This window comes from Pinus tabuliformis, chromosome 6, assembly GCF_031772625.1.
Source record: "Pinus tabuliformis cultivar Carrire ecotype Pingquan chromosome 6, CPIR1, whole genome shotgun sequence".
NCBI classification, from domain to species: domain Eukaryota; kingdom Viridiplantae; phylum Streptophyta; class Pinopsida; order Pinales; family Pinaceae; genus Pinus; species Pinus tabuliformis.
Genome location: NC_142292.1, coordinates 1342789143 through 1342811093, shown reverse-complemented (window position 1 = coordinate 1342811093; position 21951 = coordinate 1342789143). Strand labels below are relative to the sequence as shown.

General features: G+C 37.3%; 1 protein-coding gene across 1 annotated transcript; it reads left to right on the top strand.

Moving 5' to 3' along the window:
* Positions 1-16128: 16128 nt before the first annotated feature.
* LOC149263567 (uncharacterized) lies at positions 16129-16968 on the top strand. The gene has a single exon (XM_089389113.1). The coding sequence runs from the start codon at positions 16129-16131 to the stop codon at positions 16966-16968; it is 840 nt and encodes a 279-aa protein (XP_089245239.1).
* The last annotated feature ends 4983 nt before the right edge of the window (positions 16969-21951 follow it).

Here is a 21951-nt window from a genome sequence, read left to right as displayed (position 1 = left end):
ATAGAAATGAATCCCCAGAATGTATGGATCTATCATCATGAAATCAATTTATAATTATTTAGATTTTTCGGCATTTCCATGGAACCGTAGTTATATTTATTTCATTCTCCTTTTTGGCTTCATAGCTGATATGGGAGAAAAATCGAGGAAAGAAAGGTCAAATGTTTGAAATCCAAAGCAGACATGTTAGGTCTCCTTGCTTATGTAGGGAGGGGCAGCGCATGTGACCTTCTTTTGGTTCAATGATGTATCATTCATGATATACATTTGTATTGTTTTGCAGTAAAATTTGGTTCACATTTCCCTAAGAATAGCACTAAAAAAAGTCATTGCTATGAAAAGATAAGCTATTTGATAATTGCATAATATTTTGGATTCCTCACAGGAATCTTTTTGTAATTGCTTTTATCTTCTTCTCTTTTCATTTCGCATTATAGCCCTATTGACTGAATTTAAATGCAATGTAGTTCTACACTTGTTGACCAAGTACCCATTGAAGACTTTTGCAATCATTAACTGTTATTTTTCCCAAACTCCTCTTTCCATTTTTTATTGGATTCTTATTGATTGAACCAACAAATACATTCCTATTTTTATGTTGGGATTATTTTGTCCTTGATTCTTCTTGTAGGATGGTGAGTGACTATAAAGTGGAGATGTTGAATGGTGGAATCCACAAATTCAATGTGGAGTTTCATGGACCTCAAGACATTATGTAAACATCCCTACTATGGACCTATAAAATACATATTTACTATTTCATCCATATCTGCAGCATGTATATATGGCTATAATATTTCTATTGTTTACTTCTTTTCCCTAGAGAGCATGATTTATTTTACATTAATGCATATGAAATTGAAAATTATAGCAAGAATTTTGTTTGTTCATGGTACATCTCCAAAGTAATATCTCTATTTAAATACTAATTACGAGCATGGGTGATTTCCTCCATCTCTGTAGTCCACATGAATTTTATTTTAAACAATCCAAACTATAAATCAATAGGTTGATGCAGCCTATAAAATAAACTCCCTATTTTTTAGGATACCTACAGATGTTTTCTTTCCTGAGTAACCCAAATTTATCATGATAGTTATCACAAAGGCATAATTATCATGTTAAAAAGATACTTTAAGATTGGAGAGAGGAAGAGTTGTACATGAATACCTTTTAAATAAATTCTTTACCTGAGATTGGCATATCTTTGTGATCTCGATTGTCCATTCTTGTTTTTCTTGTTTTGGGGAAAGCATGTTTTATGTAATATGGACTTGTCCTTAACCATTTCCATCTTCATAGAATGGAATTGAATGACAAAGGAACTTGTATTATTGGTAGTATTGGCATCAATTTTCATTCACTCCTTAGTGGCTCTCCACATAATGCATCCATACATCATTATAAAACTTTCAACTGCATCATGACCATCTAAAGATCCAACTTGTTTTCCCATCAACCATATATATAACTAGAAAATTAATCATCTTTGATTATTTGTTCATGGAAATTTTCAGACAGAGGTCAATTCACAATCGACCACATGCTTTGAGAGCTCCAATAGACATAATATCCATATAGTAATCAGTTATTAAATCAATTTGAAGAATCAATGCAAGAATAAAAAAAATGTGAAACAATTATATAAGACCTTATTATTCATGGAAAAAGATTTCTTGGAGCACTTGTCTGGCAACTCCTGATAAGAATGCTTGTTCCCAAGTGTTATTTTTCTATAATGGATAATGTAAAATGGGCAGAGGATCTATCCGTATTTGTGAATATAAACCATCAAAACAAAATTCTATGACATAGGCAATTATTGATTACACCGAGACCAATAGACACATGTATTCCTACGATCTTTATCCATGTAAGGACATTGATCATGGAACTTTATCCAACACTTTGCATTCAAAATGAGATGTAGATAGTGAAACATTAGATTTGGTCATAAGCTTTCTTCCTATAAGGAGTAAGAACACAAAATTCTCACCATCTCTCATGCTGCATTAAATCAAGATGCCAATGAATATGCAGAAATAGTGTCTCTTAGTTTTTTAAATTAAGTGATAATATCAATACATTTAGAGATAACTTCGATACAAACTAAATGTCAACCACACATTCAATGTGTCAAATATTCAAATTGATTGAAAATTCAATATAGTTGGAGCTAGGTTTTATTTGAAAGGTATCACTTTGAAAATTGGTAGGAATTCCTCCTAGTTTTTTGTTCATCGAGGATCTTTTTTGCTTGGACGCTCAAAAACTATATAACATATAGATGGTTTCTAACATGTGTCTAGTTTGTATGTGAAGCTTCCTGTGATCAACTGAGTAAAATGATGATTTTGTGTCAATTATTGTCTCCACCCATGATTCAACTCTATTTGTTGTGGATATTGATGCTCTATGAACTCCCTAAGGATAATCATATAATCTGGTTTCACCTATTCACTTCGTTTGCTGCAGGCGCATTAGGCTGAGCACATAAAAATGATCATTTATTAAAGTCAGACCAAGAGCCTAGTAATGTGATGGATTGATCACATGTCAAGGCTAGAACATTTAAAGTTTATTTGTGAAAAGTTGTTCATATTTAGTTAAGGTTAGTTAGGAACATCTAGTTAAAAGAAATGACTTTATAGCTAGTAGGTAGTTAGGGATAAGGGAAATTTGTTCACATCCATCAACTCATTTCTTGGGAAATTGTTTTTAGTTTTTGGGGAGAGAGGACGAACATTTTGGGTGCTGGAAGTTTTTGTGTGAGATTGAAATTAATTGAACAATATTTCTTAGACCAGTGGTTTTTTGTATCAGCAAATCAAATTCGTAAGTTTGTGTGAGACAATGATTTGCATGTGTTTATGAGGTTTGTGAACCAAAATATTAATATCTGAAGATTGAAATTTATTTGGCCTTCAAATTTTTTTGTTGAATGAGGAACTCCTACACTGTATTTTCTATGTTATTCACATTTAAATGAGAGCCCAGTGACTCATATTTTAGTTAAAATTCTAATCTAGTACTTTTGCATCGAAGATTGTTTATTGGAAAGAGTCATATTATAGTACATATTCAAGAATACATAACACTCTATATCAAGCCAATAGAAGAAATAAAATTCGTAAAGGAAAACCATAATCAAAGTTGCATGTCAATTCTGCTCAAAGGAAGACGAAATTAAATATTCTGGCATTTGGGTTTTTTGCAATGCAGGGTCTATTTGGTAACTGGTGAGTGATTATCCTTAGTTGGGGAGTTACGAAGGGATATCTAAAATGTGCTTTTATAGATTCTGTGGCCATAAAAAATTGATTTGTTGTTCCACCTATAATAGCACTGTAGTTTGCTATGAGAGCAATGATCTATTGTCCCTCCTATAACACCACTATAGTTTTCTATAAGAGTAATGATTTGTTGTTCCTCCTGTAACAACACTGTAGATTCTTGTTAACCCTGTTAAAACCAGCAAAGGAGACCACTAAACCAGTCCAAATGAAATCCTTATTCAAGACAATGTGTAAGGCAAAAGGAAAATGCTGCAAATTCAAGGTGATTGACAGTGGAAGTACGGATAATCTAGTTTCCAAGAAATGGTGGAAAAATTGGGATTGAAAAGGATTAATCACCCCACACCTTATAAGGTATCGTGGTTGCAAAAAGGACACCAATTGTTGGTGCATGAACAAAGTGAAGTTGATTTTCAAATAGGCAAGTATAAAGACAAGGTGTTATGTGACGTAATGCCAATGGATGCTTGTCACATTCTTTTGGGTCACCCATGGTAGTTTGATAGGAGGGTGACACATGATGGAGAGAGCAATTGTTATAAGTTTTAAAATGATGGCATCAAACACACTCTTGTACCATTGAAAGAGGAGGGTACAACTAAAACAAGCAGCCCAAAAGCACTGCTACTTAGCTGAAAGGAATTTCTACAGCTGATGGAAGAAGAAGAGGTAAACTATGCAGTGACTTGTAAGCCAAAGGTAGTACTTATACGCATTGAAATTGTAGATTTACTTATTGAAGTTCAGGAGTTGTTGCATGAGTTTCATGATATTGTAGTTGATGAATTTCCAAGTGAGTTGCCACCCAAAATAAGCATCAATTATCACATAGACTTGATACCAGGAGCAAGTCTTTCAAACAAGGTTGCATATCGGATGACACCCAAAGATAATGAGAAAGTGGGGAAGCAAGTCCAAGAATTGTTGGACAAAAGATTAATAAGAGAAAGTTTGAGTCTGTGTGTCATACCTATAGTACTAAGTCCAAAGAAGGGTGGAGAATGGAGAATGTGCACTCACTCTAGAGCAATCAAAAATATCACCATTCATTACAGGTTCCCATTACCATGGATGGATGGTATGATGGATTGTTAGTGGAGAAACTTACTTCTCAAAGGTTGACCTTAAAAGTGGTTATCATCAAATTCACATCAAAGAAGGAGACAAGTGGAAGACAACTTTTAAGACCAATGAAGGCTTGTACAAGTGGATGATCATGCCATTTGGCTTGTCAAATGCACCTGGTACCTTTATGCGGCTGATGAACCAAGTCTTGAAGGAGTTCATTGGTAAGTTTGTCATTGTTTACTTGGATGACATCTTAATTTTTAGTCAAACTAAAGAAGAGAACTTAAGACATTTTGAGTATGTTTTAGAGAGCTTGCAGTAAGAAAATCTATTGATTAACATGAAGAAGTGTTCTTTTATGAAGAGTGACCTTGTATACTTGGGTTTTTTTTATTTCCAAGGATGCTTTGAAAATGGATCCGAAAAGGATAGAGGAAATTGGAGATTGGGCTCTCACCTAAGAATATTTTTGAGGTGAGAAGTTTTCATGTCTTAGCCAGCTTCTACCGAAAATTTATTAGGAATTTTAGTGGCATTTGTACACCTATCATTGACACCATCAAGAAGAATAGGCAACTATTTTATTAGACAACAACAACAACAACTAATAACAAAAAAAAAATCAACTATTGAAGAAGAAGGTCATTGAGAAGTTGGTGTTAAAGTTGCCAGACTTTAATCATCCCTTTCAAGTGAGATGTGATGGTAGTGGGACAGCCATTGGAGCTATATTGAGCAAAGAAGATAAGCACATTACATATTTCAGCGAGAATTTAAATGAGTCAAAACATAAATACTCTTCCTATGATAAAGAATTTTATGTGGTGGTTCAAGATTTGAAGCATTGGAGGCATTACTTGATGGCTAACGAGTTTGTTCTAGGATAATTTTGCCTTACAATACATTATGCAACAACATAAGTTAAATAATAAACATGTAAAGTTGGTGGAGTTTCTTCAAAATTTCACTTTTATTTTGAAGCACATTAGTGGGAAGGAAAATAAGGTTGTCGATGCCTTGAGTAGGAGATCCTTAATCATGCAGGAAAGTCAAAAACAAATTTTAGGCTTTGATTATTTGCAGGACTTATATGACATTGGTGCTAATTTTAAAGAAGCTTTTGCATCATGCAAAAATCCAGTCAATAGGGACAACAATCCATGGAGAGAGTTTATGTTGCAGGATGGGCTATTATTCCAGAACAATGAGCTATGTATTCTCAATTTCTTAATGAGGGAAAACTTGGTCCAAGAAAAGCATAATGGAAGATTGGCTGGACACTTTGGTGTTGAGAAAACACTTGGGAAGCTGAGTCACTTCTATTTTTGGCCTAAGATGAAGGCAGATGTACAAAGGTACATGAGTAAGTGCACGGTATGTCATCATGAGAAAGGGAGAATTCAAGCATACATCAGGCTACCCACTGCACTTGCATATGGAACATGGGACATGTCCTCTTCCTCTTCTTGTGTCTTGGGACACTGTTCAGCAAATAACCTCACACCTACAGGAATAGGAACCTTCACTGGTTTACTATCCTGCATATTAAACCTCTGGAGTATTGTCTCGACATACTTCCTCTAGTTTAACCAGAGCTTCCTCTTTGACCGATCTCTTTTAATTTCCATGCCCAAAATATAGTTTGCAGCACCAAGATCTTTCATGTCGAATTTGGAGGACAATTGGGTCTTCAAATCCTGGATAATTTCTTTGTCATTTCCAACCAGCAACATATCATCCACATACAAGACCAGATAAATAATACGGTCACCAATTAATTTAAAATACACACAATGATCTTCTTTGCTTCTGGTGAAGCCAAGTCCCCGTATAAATGTATCAAATTTCTGATACCACATCCTTGGTGACTGTTTTAACCCATACAGAGAATTCTTTAACTTTCATACCAGTTCTTTCTCACCCTTCACCGCAAAGCCTTCAGGTTGCTTCATGTAGATTTTCTCTTCCAAATCCCCGTGAAGAAATGATGTCTTCACATCCATCTGTTCTACCTCAAAATCAAAAGCAGCAACAATAGATAAAAGTAATCTAATAGAAGTTACCTTGGCAACAGGAGAAAAAATATCACCAAAATCAATTCCCGGCACCTGGGAATAACCTTTTGCTACCAACCGAGCTTTGTATTTCTCCACCTTTCCTTCTTTGTTTGTCTTCTTCTTGAACACCCATTTGCTGCCAATGGGTTTCCTTCCAGCTGGCAACTCCACCAGAACCCAAGCCTCTTTTTTGTGCAAAGATGCCATTTCATCGACCATGGCCTCTTTCCAGAGTTTTCCATCCTCTGAATCCACTGCTTCCTTCACAGTTCTGGGATCATTATCAGTAACAGACAAAGCAAAATTTGAACTGAAAGCAGATGGACTACACCTTTCTGGCTGCCTTCCTTCTCGAACTGATCTTCTCATAGCCGGAGTTTGTGGCTCTTCATCTTCTGATTCCTCCTCTGCTGTAGAGTCTGATTCTTCCTCCTTTGGCTCAAACTCTATCTTCTCAAGTTCCTTTGGTTGGACTTCATGTTGAATAACATCTTTTACCTCTCTGAACAACACATCTTGGCTGTACACAACCTTCCGTGTGACTGGGTTCCAAAGCTTATAACCCTTTAAACCATCCTTATACCCAATAAAGATGCACTTTTCAGATTTACTATCCAACTTGGTTCGTTTCTCCTTTGGAACATGTACATATGCATCACATCCAAATACCCTCAGATGTGAAAGAGAGGGTTTCTTACCAGTCCATACTTCTTGTGGAGTCTTATCCTCCAACGCTGATGAAGGTGATCTGTTGATCAGGTAACATGCGGTATCCACTGCCTCTGCCTAGAATTCCTGTCCTAACCCAACACCACTGAGCATGCTTCTTGCCCTTTCCATCAATGTCTTGTTCATTCTTTCTACGACTCCATTTTGCTGAGGTGTATATGGAGTAGTCTTCTACCGTGCTATACCACACTTCTTACAAAATTCTTCAAATTCCTTGCTGCAAAATTCTCCACCATTATCTGTCCTCAGCACCTTTATCTTCTTCTCTGTCTGATTTTCCACCAGAGCCTTAAATTCTTTAAACCTGTCAAAGACTTCAGATTTCTTCTTAAGAAAATATATCCATGTATTCCTTGAGAAGTCATCTATGAATGATACATAGTACACAGACTTACCCAGTGATGGAACCTTCACAGGTCCAAACACATCACTGTGCACAAGCTCTAATATTTGTTTCGTCCTCTTACCACCAGAGGGGAAACTCACCCGATTCTGCTTCCCATATACACAATTTTCACAGAAATCAAAATCCAGAGAGCTATTATTCATACCTTCTACCATACCTTTACCATGAAGTATTCGAATGCCCTTCTCTCCAATATGTCCAAGCCTTTGATGCCACAACATGGTCTTCTCTCCAGAGACCACTAGATTCTCTACTCCATTTTCAGGAACCATAGAACTATTGCACCCATCAACAACAGTGCTACCTTGCAGCTTGTACAGAGTTCCAATCCGAACTCCCCACATTAATATCAGTGCTCCTTGAACCATCTTGCAGGTATCTTTCTCGAACACCGTCTTTACACTTGCATCATCCAACTTGCTTAAAGAAATCAAATTTCTAGCCAATGCAGGAATATGTAGAACACCCGGAAGTGTTCTAACCCTTCCACCTTGCAACTTCAACTTTACTTTTCCCCGACCAATGATTCTAGCCTTCCTATCATCTCCTAATAAGACGACACCACCATCGTATTTCTCATACTCGCAGAACCACTCTCTATGGGGAGTGAAGTGAAAGGATGCACCTGAGTCAATCAACCATGCCTCACAATCTACATGTGTACTTGAAGAAGCCAGGTACACATCCCCACCTTCATCTGAGGTGGTTTTCACCTCTGCAGAAGGAGCATCATCAGATCCCTTTCCTTTATCAGGAGCTTTAGATTTACAATCCCTTCTGAAGTGCCCTTCCTTTCCGCATTTCCAGCACACCACCTTTGTAGGTTTTCCTGGAGATTTAGATCTCCCTCTAGATTTAGATCTCCCACTCGATGACTTATTTTTGTTTCTGTTCTGGGACCGTCCTCGTATAGACAAGGCATCACCATTCTAGTTCTCCATATTTTTCCGTCTCATCTCCTCCGTCAGCAAGGCTGAGACTATTCCATCAAACTGCAAAGCAGTTGCACTGCTACCTATTGCAATAACCAGACTATCCCATGAATCTGGTAGATAACACAACAGACTGATGCACTTATCTTCATCTGAAATTTTAATATCAACAGATAATAACTGACTTACCACAATATTAAACGCATTCAGATGCTCTGTCACTGAGTCTCCATCTTTCATCCTCAGGTTATACAGCTTTTTCCACAGGAATAGTTTATTCACCAGAGACTTAGATTGGTACAAAGTCCCTAACTTGACCCACAAAGCCTTTTCTGTAGCTTCCCCTGATACATTCAGCAATACTGAATATGAGACACACAATATTGTGCTCTTTGCCTTCCGATCCAACTTCTTCCATTCTTCATCGGTCACTCCCGATGGTTTAGTACCCGGATCTAACGCGATCCACTGATCTTTATCCACCAACAGATCCTCCATCTTGAGTTTCCACAACTCAAAATTCTGACCATTGAACTTCTCAATCTCTATCTTTCCACTGCTCGCCATCTTCTTTCACCACCAGAATTGATCTCGCAGATCTCCCACTGAACAGGGTCTACCACAGGACCGAGCGAAACCCCTTAGCAACAAAGGCGTCCCCTTGAAGCAAAAGCAGCTCCGATACCAAATGTAGGTTTTAATCCTGTACAGAAATTACCTGCATACGAATTCTTAAACAAAGAAAATAAACAATGCGAGAGCATAACCCATAAAACACATATGCACAGAGATTTTTCCCTGGATCCCAAAACCGAGACTACCAGATTGATTTTTCATTATTTTCCTTTCAATGTTACAATACATATTTATACATGCTGAAGCATCCAATACCATGGAACAAAATCCATCACGTCCAATACCATGGTCCGAAAACCATCGCGTCCAAAAAACATGTGCGAAAATCATGCACAAAACCATAGGTGGGTCCGCCCAACCTAACATATGGTCCAAAACCAAAATTTTCCGGGGCGCTGCCCCGGACCCCATAAAGTGGGGTTACGGGTGCCCTTCAAACCCCCTATTAACTATGTGGAAAGAATATAACACAACCAAACAAAAACTTGGTCCAAGAAAAGCATAATGGAAGATTGGTTGGACAGTTTGGTGTTGAGAAAACACTTGGGAAGCTGAGTCACTTCTATTTTTGGCCTAAGATGAAGGCAGATGTACAAAGGTACATGAGTAAGTTCACAGTATGTCACCATGAGAAAGGGAGAAGTCAAAATGTTGGACTATACATGCCATTACCCATTCCCAACAGACCGTGGGATTCAGTGAGTATGAAATTTGTTCTGGGTTTACTGAAAACTCAATGAGTTAATGATTCAATCCTTGTAGTTGCGGATAGATTTACTAAGATGCCTCATTTCATTCTGTGTTTAAAAAATAGTGATGCCACCCATGTGGCTAATTTATTTTTTGATGAGATTGTTCGGTTTCATGGTTTGCCAAAAATTATAATATCTAACAGGGACACAAGATTCATCAGACATTTTCAGAGGACTTTGTGGAAGAAAATTGGCACTAAGCTAAATTTTAGCTCATCCTATCATCCACAGTCTGATGGGAAAACAAAGGTTGTAAATAGGAGTTTGGGTATTTTGTTGAGGAGTTTAGTAGGTGACTGACCAAAGTAGTGGGATCATGTGCTAGCCCAGGCTGAGGTTGCATCTAATGACTCACCAAATAGGAGCACATGAAATAGTCCATTTAAGATCTTGCATGACATGCATCCGAGGGGAATTTATGAGCTAAGAGACTTGGGAAATATTGAGCATAGCAGTGCTAATGGAGAGGATTTTGCAACAGCCGTGAGTGATATGAACGAGCAACTAAAACAAAGATTACAAGATAAAAGCAAAAGCTACAAGCAATGAGAAAATGTACACAGGCAAGAGGTAAAATTTGAAGTGGGAGATGTGGTCCTAGCTCACCTAAGAAAGGAGAGGTTTCCAAGGGGATAATATAACAAATTGACAATGAAGAAGATAGGATCTTGTAAGATCCTCTACAAGTTAGCTAGAGTTACCTCCAGGAATTGGCATTTCACCTATTTTTAATGTAGCAGATTTGTATCCCTACACAGTTGGTGATGTGGATCAAGCTTCTAGGAATCTTGACCAGGACGAAGGAAAGGAACAACAAAGGCTAAATAAAATGCCCGTGGAAAAGAGTTCAGAGGCTGAACAGATTTTGGATACACGTGTTTCCAACAAGACCAGAAGGAAAGAATACTTGGAATATCTTGTGAAGTGGAAAGACCATTCGATGGAGGATTCTACTTGGATGCATGAAGAAACAATACAACAAGTATTCTATAGAATATTTTATGAGCAGGAGCTCTTAAAATTTTCTTCCTTGGGGAGTCTGATGCAGGTGCATTAGGTCAAGCACATAAAAATGATTTGTTGTTAAAGTTAGACCAAGAGCCTAGAAATTTGAATGATTGATCACATATCAAGGCTAGAAAATTTAAAGTTTATTTGTCACAAGTTTTTGATATTTAGTTAATATTAGTTAGGAATATCTAGCTAAAAGAAATGATTTTATAGGTAGTAGGTAGTTAGGGCTAAGGGAAATTGGTTTACATCCATGAACTTATTTCTTGGACAATTGTTTTTAGTTTTTGGGGAGAGAGGAGGAACATTTTTGGGTCCTCGAAGTTTTGGTGTGAGATTGAAGTTAATTGAACAACATTTCTTAAACCAGTTGCTTTTTGTATCAACAAATAAAATTTGTAACTGTGCATGAGACAATTATTTGCATACGTGTTTGTGAGGTTTGTGAACCATAATATTAATATTTGAAGATTGAAATTGATTTGGTCTTTAAATCTTTGTGTTGAATGAGGAATTCTTGCACTGTATTTTCTCTATGATTTACATTTAAATGATAACCTGGAGAATTATATTTTAGTTAATCCTCTAATCCAGTAATTTTGCATCCAAGTTTTTGTATTAGAAAGAGTCATATTACATTATAGATTCGAGAATAGAGAACACTCTCTATCAATCCTACAGAAGAAATAAAATTCATAAATGAAACCATCATCAAATTTGCAAGTCAATTTCTGATCAAAGTAAGATGAAATTCGAAATTCTAGCATATGGGTTTTGTGCAGAGTTGGGTCTATTTGGTATCTCGCAAGCAATTTTCCAAAAATATCCTTGGTTGGGGAGTTACAAAGGGATCTTTAAACTGTTTTTTTACAGACTGCATGGATGGAAAAAAAGGATTTGTTGTTCCTCCTGTAACAACACTGTAGTTTGCTGTGACAACAATGATTTGTTATTTCTCCTGTAACAACACTGTAGTTTGTTGTCAGAGAAATGATTTGTTGTTTCCCCTATAACAACACTGTAGTTTGTTGAGAGAGCAATGATTGTTGTTCCTCTTGTAACATCACTATAAGATGCTGAAATAGAAGCCATCAATTTGTGGGCCATCATGTTACAATTAAGTTAATGAAATTCCTTGCCTCAATTCTTTTTTAATGGTGCAATTTTTCAATATTCAATCGAATGTTTGGTGAAATCAAGAATCTATCATTAGTAGAAGTTAATAACTTTCCAGTTCAAGGGAGAAGATTATGATTTGCCGCCACAAAGCTACATGTACCTTGATACTAGTGGCATTATGTGCCTGAATATGTTACCCAGTTCAAAGATGTTTGTGTCAAGCAATTTTCAACAACATAACTACCATATTCTGTATGAACAAAAAAACAACACACTCTCTTTTGCACCCATAGTTTGTGATGCCTTGTAAGACAAGCACATGGATATCATGTGTTTTCTCCTTTAGATTCTACACTATATTTTTTGGATGATCAAAATTTGTTCCCACTATTGTTTCATCCTAAAAACTTTTCATACAAATTTGAGTCTGCTCCTAGAGTTTGTTTCCTTTATGCAGTTAAATTATAAGAAAAAATTTCAAGACTATATGTAAACAACGTTGTTTCTATGATTTCAAATTCATTGAACCCTTGACTGTGAATGGAATATTGATAATATCATGAAAGGCCAAAGTCTGTTACAAAAGGACCCTAAAAAACTTAGTGGATTCAATGAGATACTTTTGTAGTATTTGTTATTATCACTAAAAACAAGTACTTTATAATCTCATAATGTAACGAAAAGTCACACGACTTTAACAAACTCATAAAAGTTACTTTCAAGGGGTGCACTTTATAATTTTTCCTGGGTTAGGTATAAAGCACAAGGAACACCTCCTTGGTATCATTTCTCAACATTCTGCTATTAGTTGGGACAAAAGAAATTTAGAAGAATGTGTTTAAGAATGGGAAACAAATTTGTCAGTTCAATGCTATCCAAATTTTATAGTTATTTTTATTTAGCACATATGTTGGGATTGTAATTAGTTTATATTCTAGGCAAAACTAGTTTCTCTCAAAGTTACTAGTGGGATTATTGAAAATATTTGTAAAGAATTTCGCTCAGAGCCATAAAATAAAGAGATCTTTTGTATCAATCATGCCAAATATAGACAATCAAATTCCTTAGGAATTATTTGATGTTGCCAACCATAGATATGCTAAAAAATGTGGAGTACGAATTGTTTTATTTCTTAACCAAATTCATCATTATCTTATGTGATATCATCCTAGGATGAGAACAAACACAAAGGAAACATTCACTACCTTCTGGACTCTTCTATACACACATAGACATCTCAAAATTAAAAAAATTATAGGTTCTTAGTGACTCCAAGCTTGTGATTGACTAGGCTAATAGGAAAGTGGATGCTAATATTCCAAGTATTAATCACACCCTCAAAGAGATATTGTGAGAAAGGGATTTTTAAATGAACATCTTTTTTCCACATGCATATAGAACTTAACTAGCATGAACACATGTTATCCAAGGAGGCTCTTCATTTCCTAGTGTGGTTTTCTAAAAGTAAATGGAATGAATATCATTTTTTAAACATGTCAACAAATACTTTTTTCTTTTCCTTCTTAAAATTTTATAGGGTCATGTACTAAAATAATAATTTGTTTAGGGATTTTTTTTTAATACACTTTGGAGAAAGTTGAATCAATCTCTATTTCTCTTTGTAATAAAAATTAGCTTTTTTTCTCATATATATATATATAGAAATTGTACAACAAATTCAATGCAAATAGAATGTGAAATGATGGAGGACGATGGAAACAGGGCGGGAGAAGACGCGCGAGGGTTTGGGTTAGGGTTTCAGAAACCCTCTGCAGTTTACTGAACCACGCCGGACCTCCGTTAACCCGCCCCGCACAGCTGTCGTTCACCATACAACTGTCCATCGCATCTCCATCGTTTCGAGCTGGTAGACTTTCTTGGGTAGGAAGGGTTACAATGGCGCAACTCCCTGTTGACAACCCATGATGGTTACAACTTACCTGCCCAGCTCGGTCCGTTTACCCGGGTTTCTGTCATTTTGTCCAGTTTTCTCGACTTTCTGAGGTGTACATCGTTCTGAGACGCAGCTGGCGATATGGAAGACCTAGAAGCTGTCGATTACACCAAAGACTCGCTGGATGGGGTATCCGTCTAGCACTCATCCTACTCCACATCGAAGGTATGTTCAGTACTAGCCTCTCCGAAAACTACTCTCCATTTTCACTGGGGGAACAATCAAGGTCATATCATGTGGTCCTCCCAGATGTACCACCTACTTGGCCAGCGCTCTCTACCCCCCCACTCACCGGATACCCTCGGTTTTGTTTTCGGTTGTTTGAACCCTAACCCTGGTCTTGATCCCTCAGCATCTAGTACCATATCCCGTCCATTTTTAACCTATTCACTGCCCTCTTCCTCAGTCGGGCACTCTGGGTCTCTCGGTATTTCGTCGGGTAGCTTCACCACTGTTCCCCCTCTCTCTGGTTCCCCCCCCTGTTACTGGCATTGAAGACCCTTCCTCCTCGGACCGGAACCCTACACCACCATTTGTTACTGCCCCTCCCTTGGGCCGGCCACACAAGCTTCCTCCCCGCCAAGGCCCTAAAAATAAGTACAGGTGTTTCAAATCAAAGGCGGACGACATCTTTCTCAGACTAGAGGAGGACATTCAGTGCAGTGAGACTATGGATTTTGTAGACCGGGTACTGGTTGGACGCATCAGAGGTCGGAACTACTCGGCAGCACGTTTGAAGACCTGGGCAGCAGAAGTCTGGGGTCAACATTTGGTGGACATCCCTTTCGTGCAAACTTTCGTGAGGGGATGGTTCACATTGAGGTTCGCTTGTGCTGATCATACCAACTGGGTCTTGTCCTCTTACTGGCACTTTGAACATGCCCCAGTGCTACTCAAGTGATGGACACCCTTATTCGACCCCGAGACGAAGCAGATTGGCATCGGGCCCATATGGATTCGACTCTTAGGCCTACCACTACAATACTAGTTAGAAGATATCTTCAAGAGGATTGACAACGCAATTGGTTCCTACATGGACTACGATAAATCCTACCAGCACACTGGCATGATGGCATATGCCCGGATTCTTATTAATCTGGATACCAGGGGAGGACTACAAGAATTCATTACCATTCAATGGAGAGACATGGCTCGCAAGCAAATTATCGACTACGAGGGAATTCCGTACCGCTGCCGAAGATGTCACAAATTCAGACACCTATACAGGGATTGTCCACTCCTCCAGAAAAGAAGGGAATATGTACAGAATCGAGAGTCCGAGCTTCCCTTGGACCATACACCTAGACTGAATCCGGAGAAGAATCAAGAGGAGAAAGCACAAGGTGATGGTGATCCACGAGGCACTCCTGATAATGCTGATGCTGCTAAAGAATCCACAACTCCCTATCCCACATCTCCTGCTCCAGTACACCCAGTGACTGAACAGGAGGGCATCGCGATGAAGGGTATGTTAAATTCAACCCCTTCTCCTTTTCCTTCTGTTTTGTGCATATCAGTTGGCTCTACATCTCATCACATTACTTGCACACCACCTATATCTGCACTTTCGACCTCTGTGGTTTTTCATTATACTCGGGACATTCCCCCTCCTCCCTCCCTCTTTTGTTCCCTCCCGATCCCACCTCCCGTGACATCCCCTTGCCAGCCATCTCTGATATCATCCTCCCTCGCATCCCACTCCATTCCTTCCCCCCCGGTATCCCCCCGATATTCCCTCCGATCCCGATCGAAGGATAAAGGACCCGATGCTTTTGGTCTGGACGCTGAAGTCGGCCCTGCAGCTCACAAGAACTCCCGAGGTCGACCCTCTCGCATCACCAAAGCTAGGCACACTGCTGACAAAGAAGTCACCCTTGGGCGACAACAAACTATTCCCTGGGCCCTTAGAGCGAAGAACGGCCCCCCCTACACCCCTCATGAATATTATATCCTATAACTTCCGAGGGTTTGCTAGTTTGGCCAAAAAACTAGCTCTCACGAGACTGCTTACCTCATCACAGCCGGATATTATCTTTCTACAAGAATCCCTCTGTTTGGCCGAACCTCTTATCCATACTCTCAACTCCTGGCTACCCAATTGGACCTTCCATGCACTGGATGCGTCCGGGAGATCCGGAGGTTTAGCCATTGGGATTAGTAACAAAGCTATGGAGATCAGGAATACTTGGGGAGGCAGAGGATTCATCGGCTTAGACATTTTTGCTTATTCCATTGAGATAGACATTCACATCATCAATGTTTATGGCCCTTGTGCTGACAGATCAAATTACTGGAGAACCTTTCTGGAATCGGAATTACTTCAGGCAGATAACATTATTCTTGGTGGCAATTTAAATTTCTCACTGGGATTCTGTGAATCATGGGGACACTTGGTGCAGGTAGACTCTTTATCAGACACAATTTCTAATCTACTGGAGGAACACCAGTGGGTGGACATTCCCTCTGCTAGAATACAGTATACCTGGACAAACAACCGCAGTGGAAATCAAAGCTTGGCCAGAAGACTTGACAGATTTCTTATAAAGGAGTCACTTCACAACAGACTCCCCCGCACTCGACAATGGGTTGGAACTGGAGGCATATCAGACCATCGACCAATTTTCTTAGAAATGGTAGACATTAATCATAAGATCAAGAGCCCCTTTAAATTTAATGCCTCTTGGTTAAAGGATCCCTCATACATACGGTTGGTAACTAACTATTGGCAAACCAACCATATTGGAGAAAATGAGGATCATACAGAAGGATTCGTTAGAAAATTATCTGAACTTAAGAAGATATCTAAAATCTGGGCTCATCAGAAATGCATTCATGATGACAACAATCTGAGGGAGGCTGAAAGAGTCATCGCTTCACTCGAGGACTCATCAGATGGGACCTTCCCCACTCCAAAGAGAAAAGAACAGTACTCCTCTCTCATCGTGAAGCGCTCACATATTCTGAAGGAAAGAGAAGAAAGTTGGAGATTAAGGAGCAGGGAAATATGACTCATAGAGGGGGATGATAACATAACATTTTATCATAAATTTTCCAATGGGCGCAAAACCATCAATACTATTTGGGAATTGTGGGATGAGCGAGGGCATCCAGTAACATCTCAGAAGAATTTGGCCAGGTTAGCAACAGAGGACTTCAGGGGTATATACAAAGCTCCTAGAGATATAAATATCATGGAGATAATGAGGGTAGCTGAACATTTCCCCAGGTTTGGGCCTCAAGAAGATTCGGAAGAATTACTGAAGGAAGTGACTATGGACGAATTGGAGGCAATTATTAAATGGTTTAAAAAAGATAAAAGCCCAAGCTCAGATGGGTGGACCATCGAGTTTTACATTGCTTTCTTTGAAATCCTGGGGAATGACCTTCTTATGATTGTGGAGAATTGCAGAAGGAGGGGCAAAATTTCCTCTGCCATCAAATTCACATTCATTGCACTTATCCCTAAATCGAACAATCCTGTCTCTTTCGATGATTTCCGTCCCATATCCCTCTATAACTGCCTATACAAGATCATTGCCAAGATCATAGCCAACCGCTTGAAGCCCATTCTTTCTCGGCATATATCTCCAGAGAAATTTGCCTTCCTTCATCACAGGCAGATTCACGAAGCTATTTCCACAGCACAAGAACTCATGCATACTTTACAGGTCAAAAAGAAGAAAGGAATGATACTAAAAGTGGACCTATCCAAGGCATTTGATAGAACAAACTGGCTCTATATTAGACTGCTGTTGACTCATCTTGGTTTTCCCTATGAATATATCAAATGGATGATGAGCTGCATCACCGATGTGTCCTACAGTGTGCTACTCAATGGCGAAGCTACTTCTTTTTTCACCTCAGAGAGGGGCCTCAGACAGGGATGTCCTCTCTCACCCCTGCTATTCTTGCTTATTATGGAAGGATTAAGTAGGATTATTACATCTGCTCGAGATAGAAATCAACTGACAGGCATTAAAATTGCGGATAATTTTTATCTCACTCATCTATTATTTTTTGATGATATTCTGATATTCTTAAATGGCAACATTGGGGACACCACTACTCTTCAGAACTTAATCCTACTTTTCCAACAAGCTACAGGCATGAGGATCAATGATAGCAAGTCCACGATTACTATAGTGGGATGCACACAACATGAATTCACCTTTGCATCACAATGCTTCCCTTTCACCTCATTTCATTTGACACAAGGGATAAAGTACCTGGGCTTTAGATTAAAACCACTCGGATACAGGATAGTAGACTGGACTTGGCTCATAGCGAAAGTGGAAAAAAGACTACAGGTATGGTACCACAAATATCTCTCTCGAGCAGGCAGATTGGTTCTCATTAAAGCAATTATTGAAGCCACTCCAGTCTACTAGATGACCTTGGCCTGGATACCAAAAGGTATTTTGAGCCGATTACAAAGCATATGCTGTCGATTTCTTTGGAAAGGACATCAACCGGGGAAGCTTTTTGCCTGGGTTAAATGGGACTCCATTGCAAAACCCAAAAGCTGGGGAGGATGGGGCATAAAGAGGCTTGATCTATTCTCCAAAGCATTAGCAGCCAAGCTTGGATGGCAGCTCCTCACCACAAACAGTCTCTGGACCCGTGTTGCGTAGGTAAAATACATCAAGCCATTGAATTTAATGGACTGGCTCCGTCTGTAACATGGAACTAGTCATAACATATCTAATATCTGGGAAGCGGTCATAGGCTCACTATCACTTCTGCGAGAAGGAATCACATGGCGTATAAGGGAAGGAAATGTTGTTCGTATTGGATTGGACCCGTGGGTCGGCTATGGCAATGCCCATAGATTATCTGCAGACCTTATAATATATCTACATAGCGGAGGAGTTACATACATAAAGCACATTGGCGATAACAGCAACTCTGCCTTTCTCCAACAGGCATGGCTATCAGCGCAAGCATTGGAGATACCTTTTCAGTGGCAGCTCGAATGGCAGGATTATACGGATGCCCTTACCCAGGCTCATATCAGGCTTATAGAAGGATTGGATGAGATCATTTCGTCCTTTGCTAAACATGGATTATACACTCCGAGACAAGGTTACAAAAGACTCATGGAACGCTACAAGCCACGGGACATCCTCCCAACCTGGAAAATGCTATGGAAACTTAAGGCTGCTCCTCGCACACGATTATTGATGTGGAATATCCTCTTTGATAAGATTCCTACTGGAACCAATCTAATGAAGAGATCATTTTATGGTCCCTTCCGGTGCCATTTATGCCACGGGGAAGAAGAAAGTACAAAGCATCTATTCTTAAATTGCAACACAGCTATAGCATTTTGGCAATCCCTCATATCTCACTATCCAAGCTTAAAGAACTGGTAAGGGAACAATCTCATGGAAGCTTGGAAATATTGGTGTCAAAATCACTCCGAAAAATCCATTAACATGCCTTTGCTAGTATGTTGGGCTATATGGATTGCGCGTAACCAAGCCATTTTTAACTTAAAGATCCCCCATTGGCCTGCTATTTTGCACCACACGATTGCAGACTTTGACTTGCTCCCCGAAGTGGAATCCTCTGCCCCCCCGATCCATCAGACCTAAGACCATAGATAAATCCAAGCCCTGGGCTTATTTCGATGGCTCTGCTCAGGAAGCAGGCTGTGGGAGTGGAACCATCCTTCATCTCATTGAACTGCACTGCTACAAGATCCAAATCAACCTAGGCAAAGGCACCAATAACTATGCTGAACTATGCATAGCAAAACATATCATTCACTTTGCATTACAAAAACACTGCAGACACCTGCAACTATTTGGAGATTCTAAAATTGTTTGCAACTGGCTGAATGATGCATCTCATTGCTATGCTTTTTCATTGAGGCATATATTAGATGAACCAAAAAGACTGATTACTTCTTTTGAATCATTTGTCTGTCAACACATCTACAGGGAACAGAACACAATCGCAGATCAACTATCCAAAGAAGCAGCGCACAGACAAGGAAATGACTGGTTAATACAGGAGGAGATTGACGGAACTTTCTATCAGCATTATCATAGACCTTTTGATGATCCCATAGGAAATGGGCTATAAGGCCCACATACAGCAAGTACTGTTTTTTTTAACATGTATATATGACCTCTGTATGGACATGGTTAAAAACTCTTTTTTGGTAGTATATAGTTTATATGTCACTCTTTGAGTAGAGTAGGAATTAATTTTTGAACAAATCATAGTCAAACAGTATAGATTTTATAGACTCCCTGTGTGGAGACTTCTAGACAAACTTTCAGATCTACAGACTGTGAACACTACAGGCTCAGCGGCCTCCATATGAATATGCATTGGCATCTGCAAAATTTAATTTCTTTATACTAATAGAAATTACGACTTTTTCTCATATATATATATATATATATATATATATATATATATATATATATATATATATATATATATATATATATATATATATATATATATATATATATATATATATCTTGTCTACTTATAAATAAGTTGCATCTTCACTCTTATAATTAATATCTATAAATATGAAATATGTTATAGATATGTTGTAATATTATCTTTAGTATATATAAATAACTATTGATAAATTGGTCATTGATATAAAGAATAAATTTACATTTAACTATTAAATAAATGATAATAAAATATGTAAAACTATATAATGGTAATTAATAGTTTAAAATAATTTAAAGGTATGTGTGAGACTTAATTGCTGTTACAAAAAGGTAACTTTAACTTAATAGTATATTAAAAGAATATAAGTATAATAATAAGAAAACATAAATTATAAATTTATTAGTTTTGTGATTTTATAATTAGTTGTAATAAGTAAACTAATTCATATATAAATTTTAGTTAGATGATCAATCGTCTAATAAGTTATCATTTAAATATTATATATAATATTAAAGTATTATTTATTTAAATATAGAATATAGATGTAATTGCATTTTAAGATTATCATAAATATGAGATCTTTATATCATTAGATTTAATTAATATAACATATATTACAATATTTAGATATGAAACTATCTTAATATTGATTTGAATGTTAAATGAATCTAAATTGTAAGAGTATAATGTTAATTTTAAATAAAAATGTTATGATATTACTTACCTATTTATTTAGCAACTATTTTTCTCCTACAATAATTATCAAAATCGTTTTTATAAGATATTTTAATTTAAATTGATATTAAATTTTAAATAATATTCAAAATTTCTGAAATGTCGTAAGCCATATGAAAATCAAATATATTAAAAAATAATATACTTAAAAAGTCTCACATTCTTGTGGATCACATTCTCTTCTTATAAAAATAAATAACAAAAATTAAAATTGGACTTTTATAATATTAATATAAAAAGCAGCAATATAAAATAAAATATTTCACAAATATCTTTTAATAAAACTTTTTCTAATAAAATAGAATATATATCCATATTATATTATATTTTATATATATAATAACATAAATTTTATAAACAAAAGATAGAGGCTAAATATTTTTTAATTATATTTTTTCCACATAAAAATATTTTTAAATAAAATAAATATTAAAGTACTAAATTCTATTTTTTAAGTAAAATATAAATCTAACAATAACACATTACATTATTCAAACTGCAGCTAACAAATGTTTTTAAACATAAATTTTATAAAACGCATTATATCGTTAGCAGAGTTAAGTGTAGTTAAAATAAATATTAAAGTACTAAATTCTATTTTTTAAGTAAAATATAAATCTAACAATAACACATTACATTATTCAAACTGCAGCTAACAAATGTTTTTAAACATAAATTTTATAAAACGCATTATATCGTTAGCAGAGTTAAGTGTAGTTCTTCTCCCCCTACTGTGGGTGGGAGGCAAGAAAGACATGAAGAAGCGTGCGTAGCATGCGTATAGGTTAGGGTTTAAGGGATTCTATGAGGCAATTTATGAAATATATATATAAAAT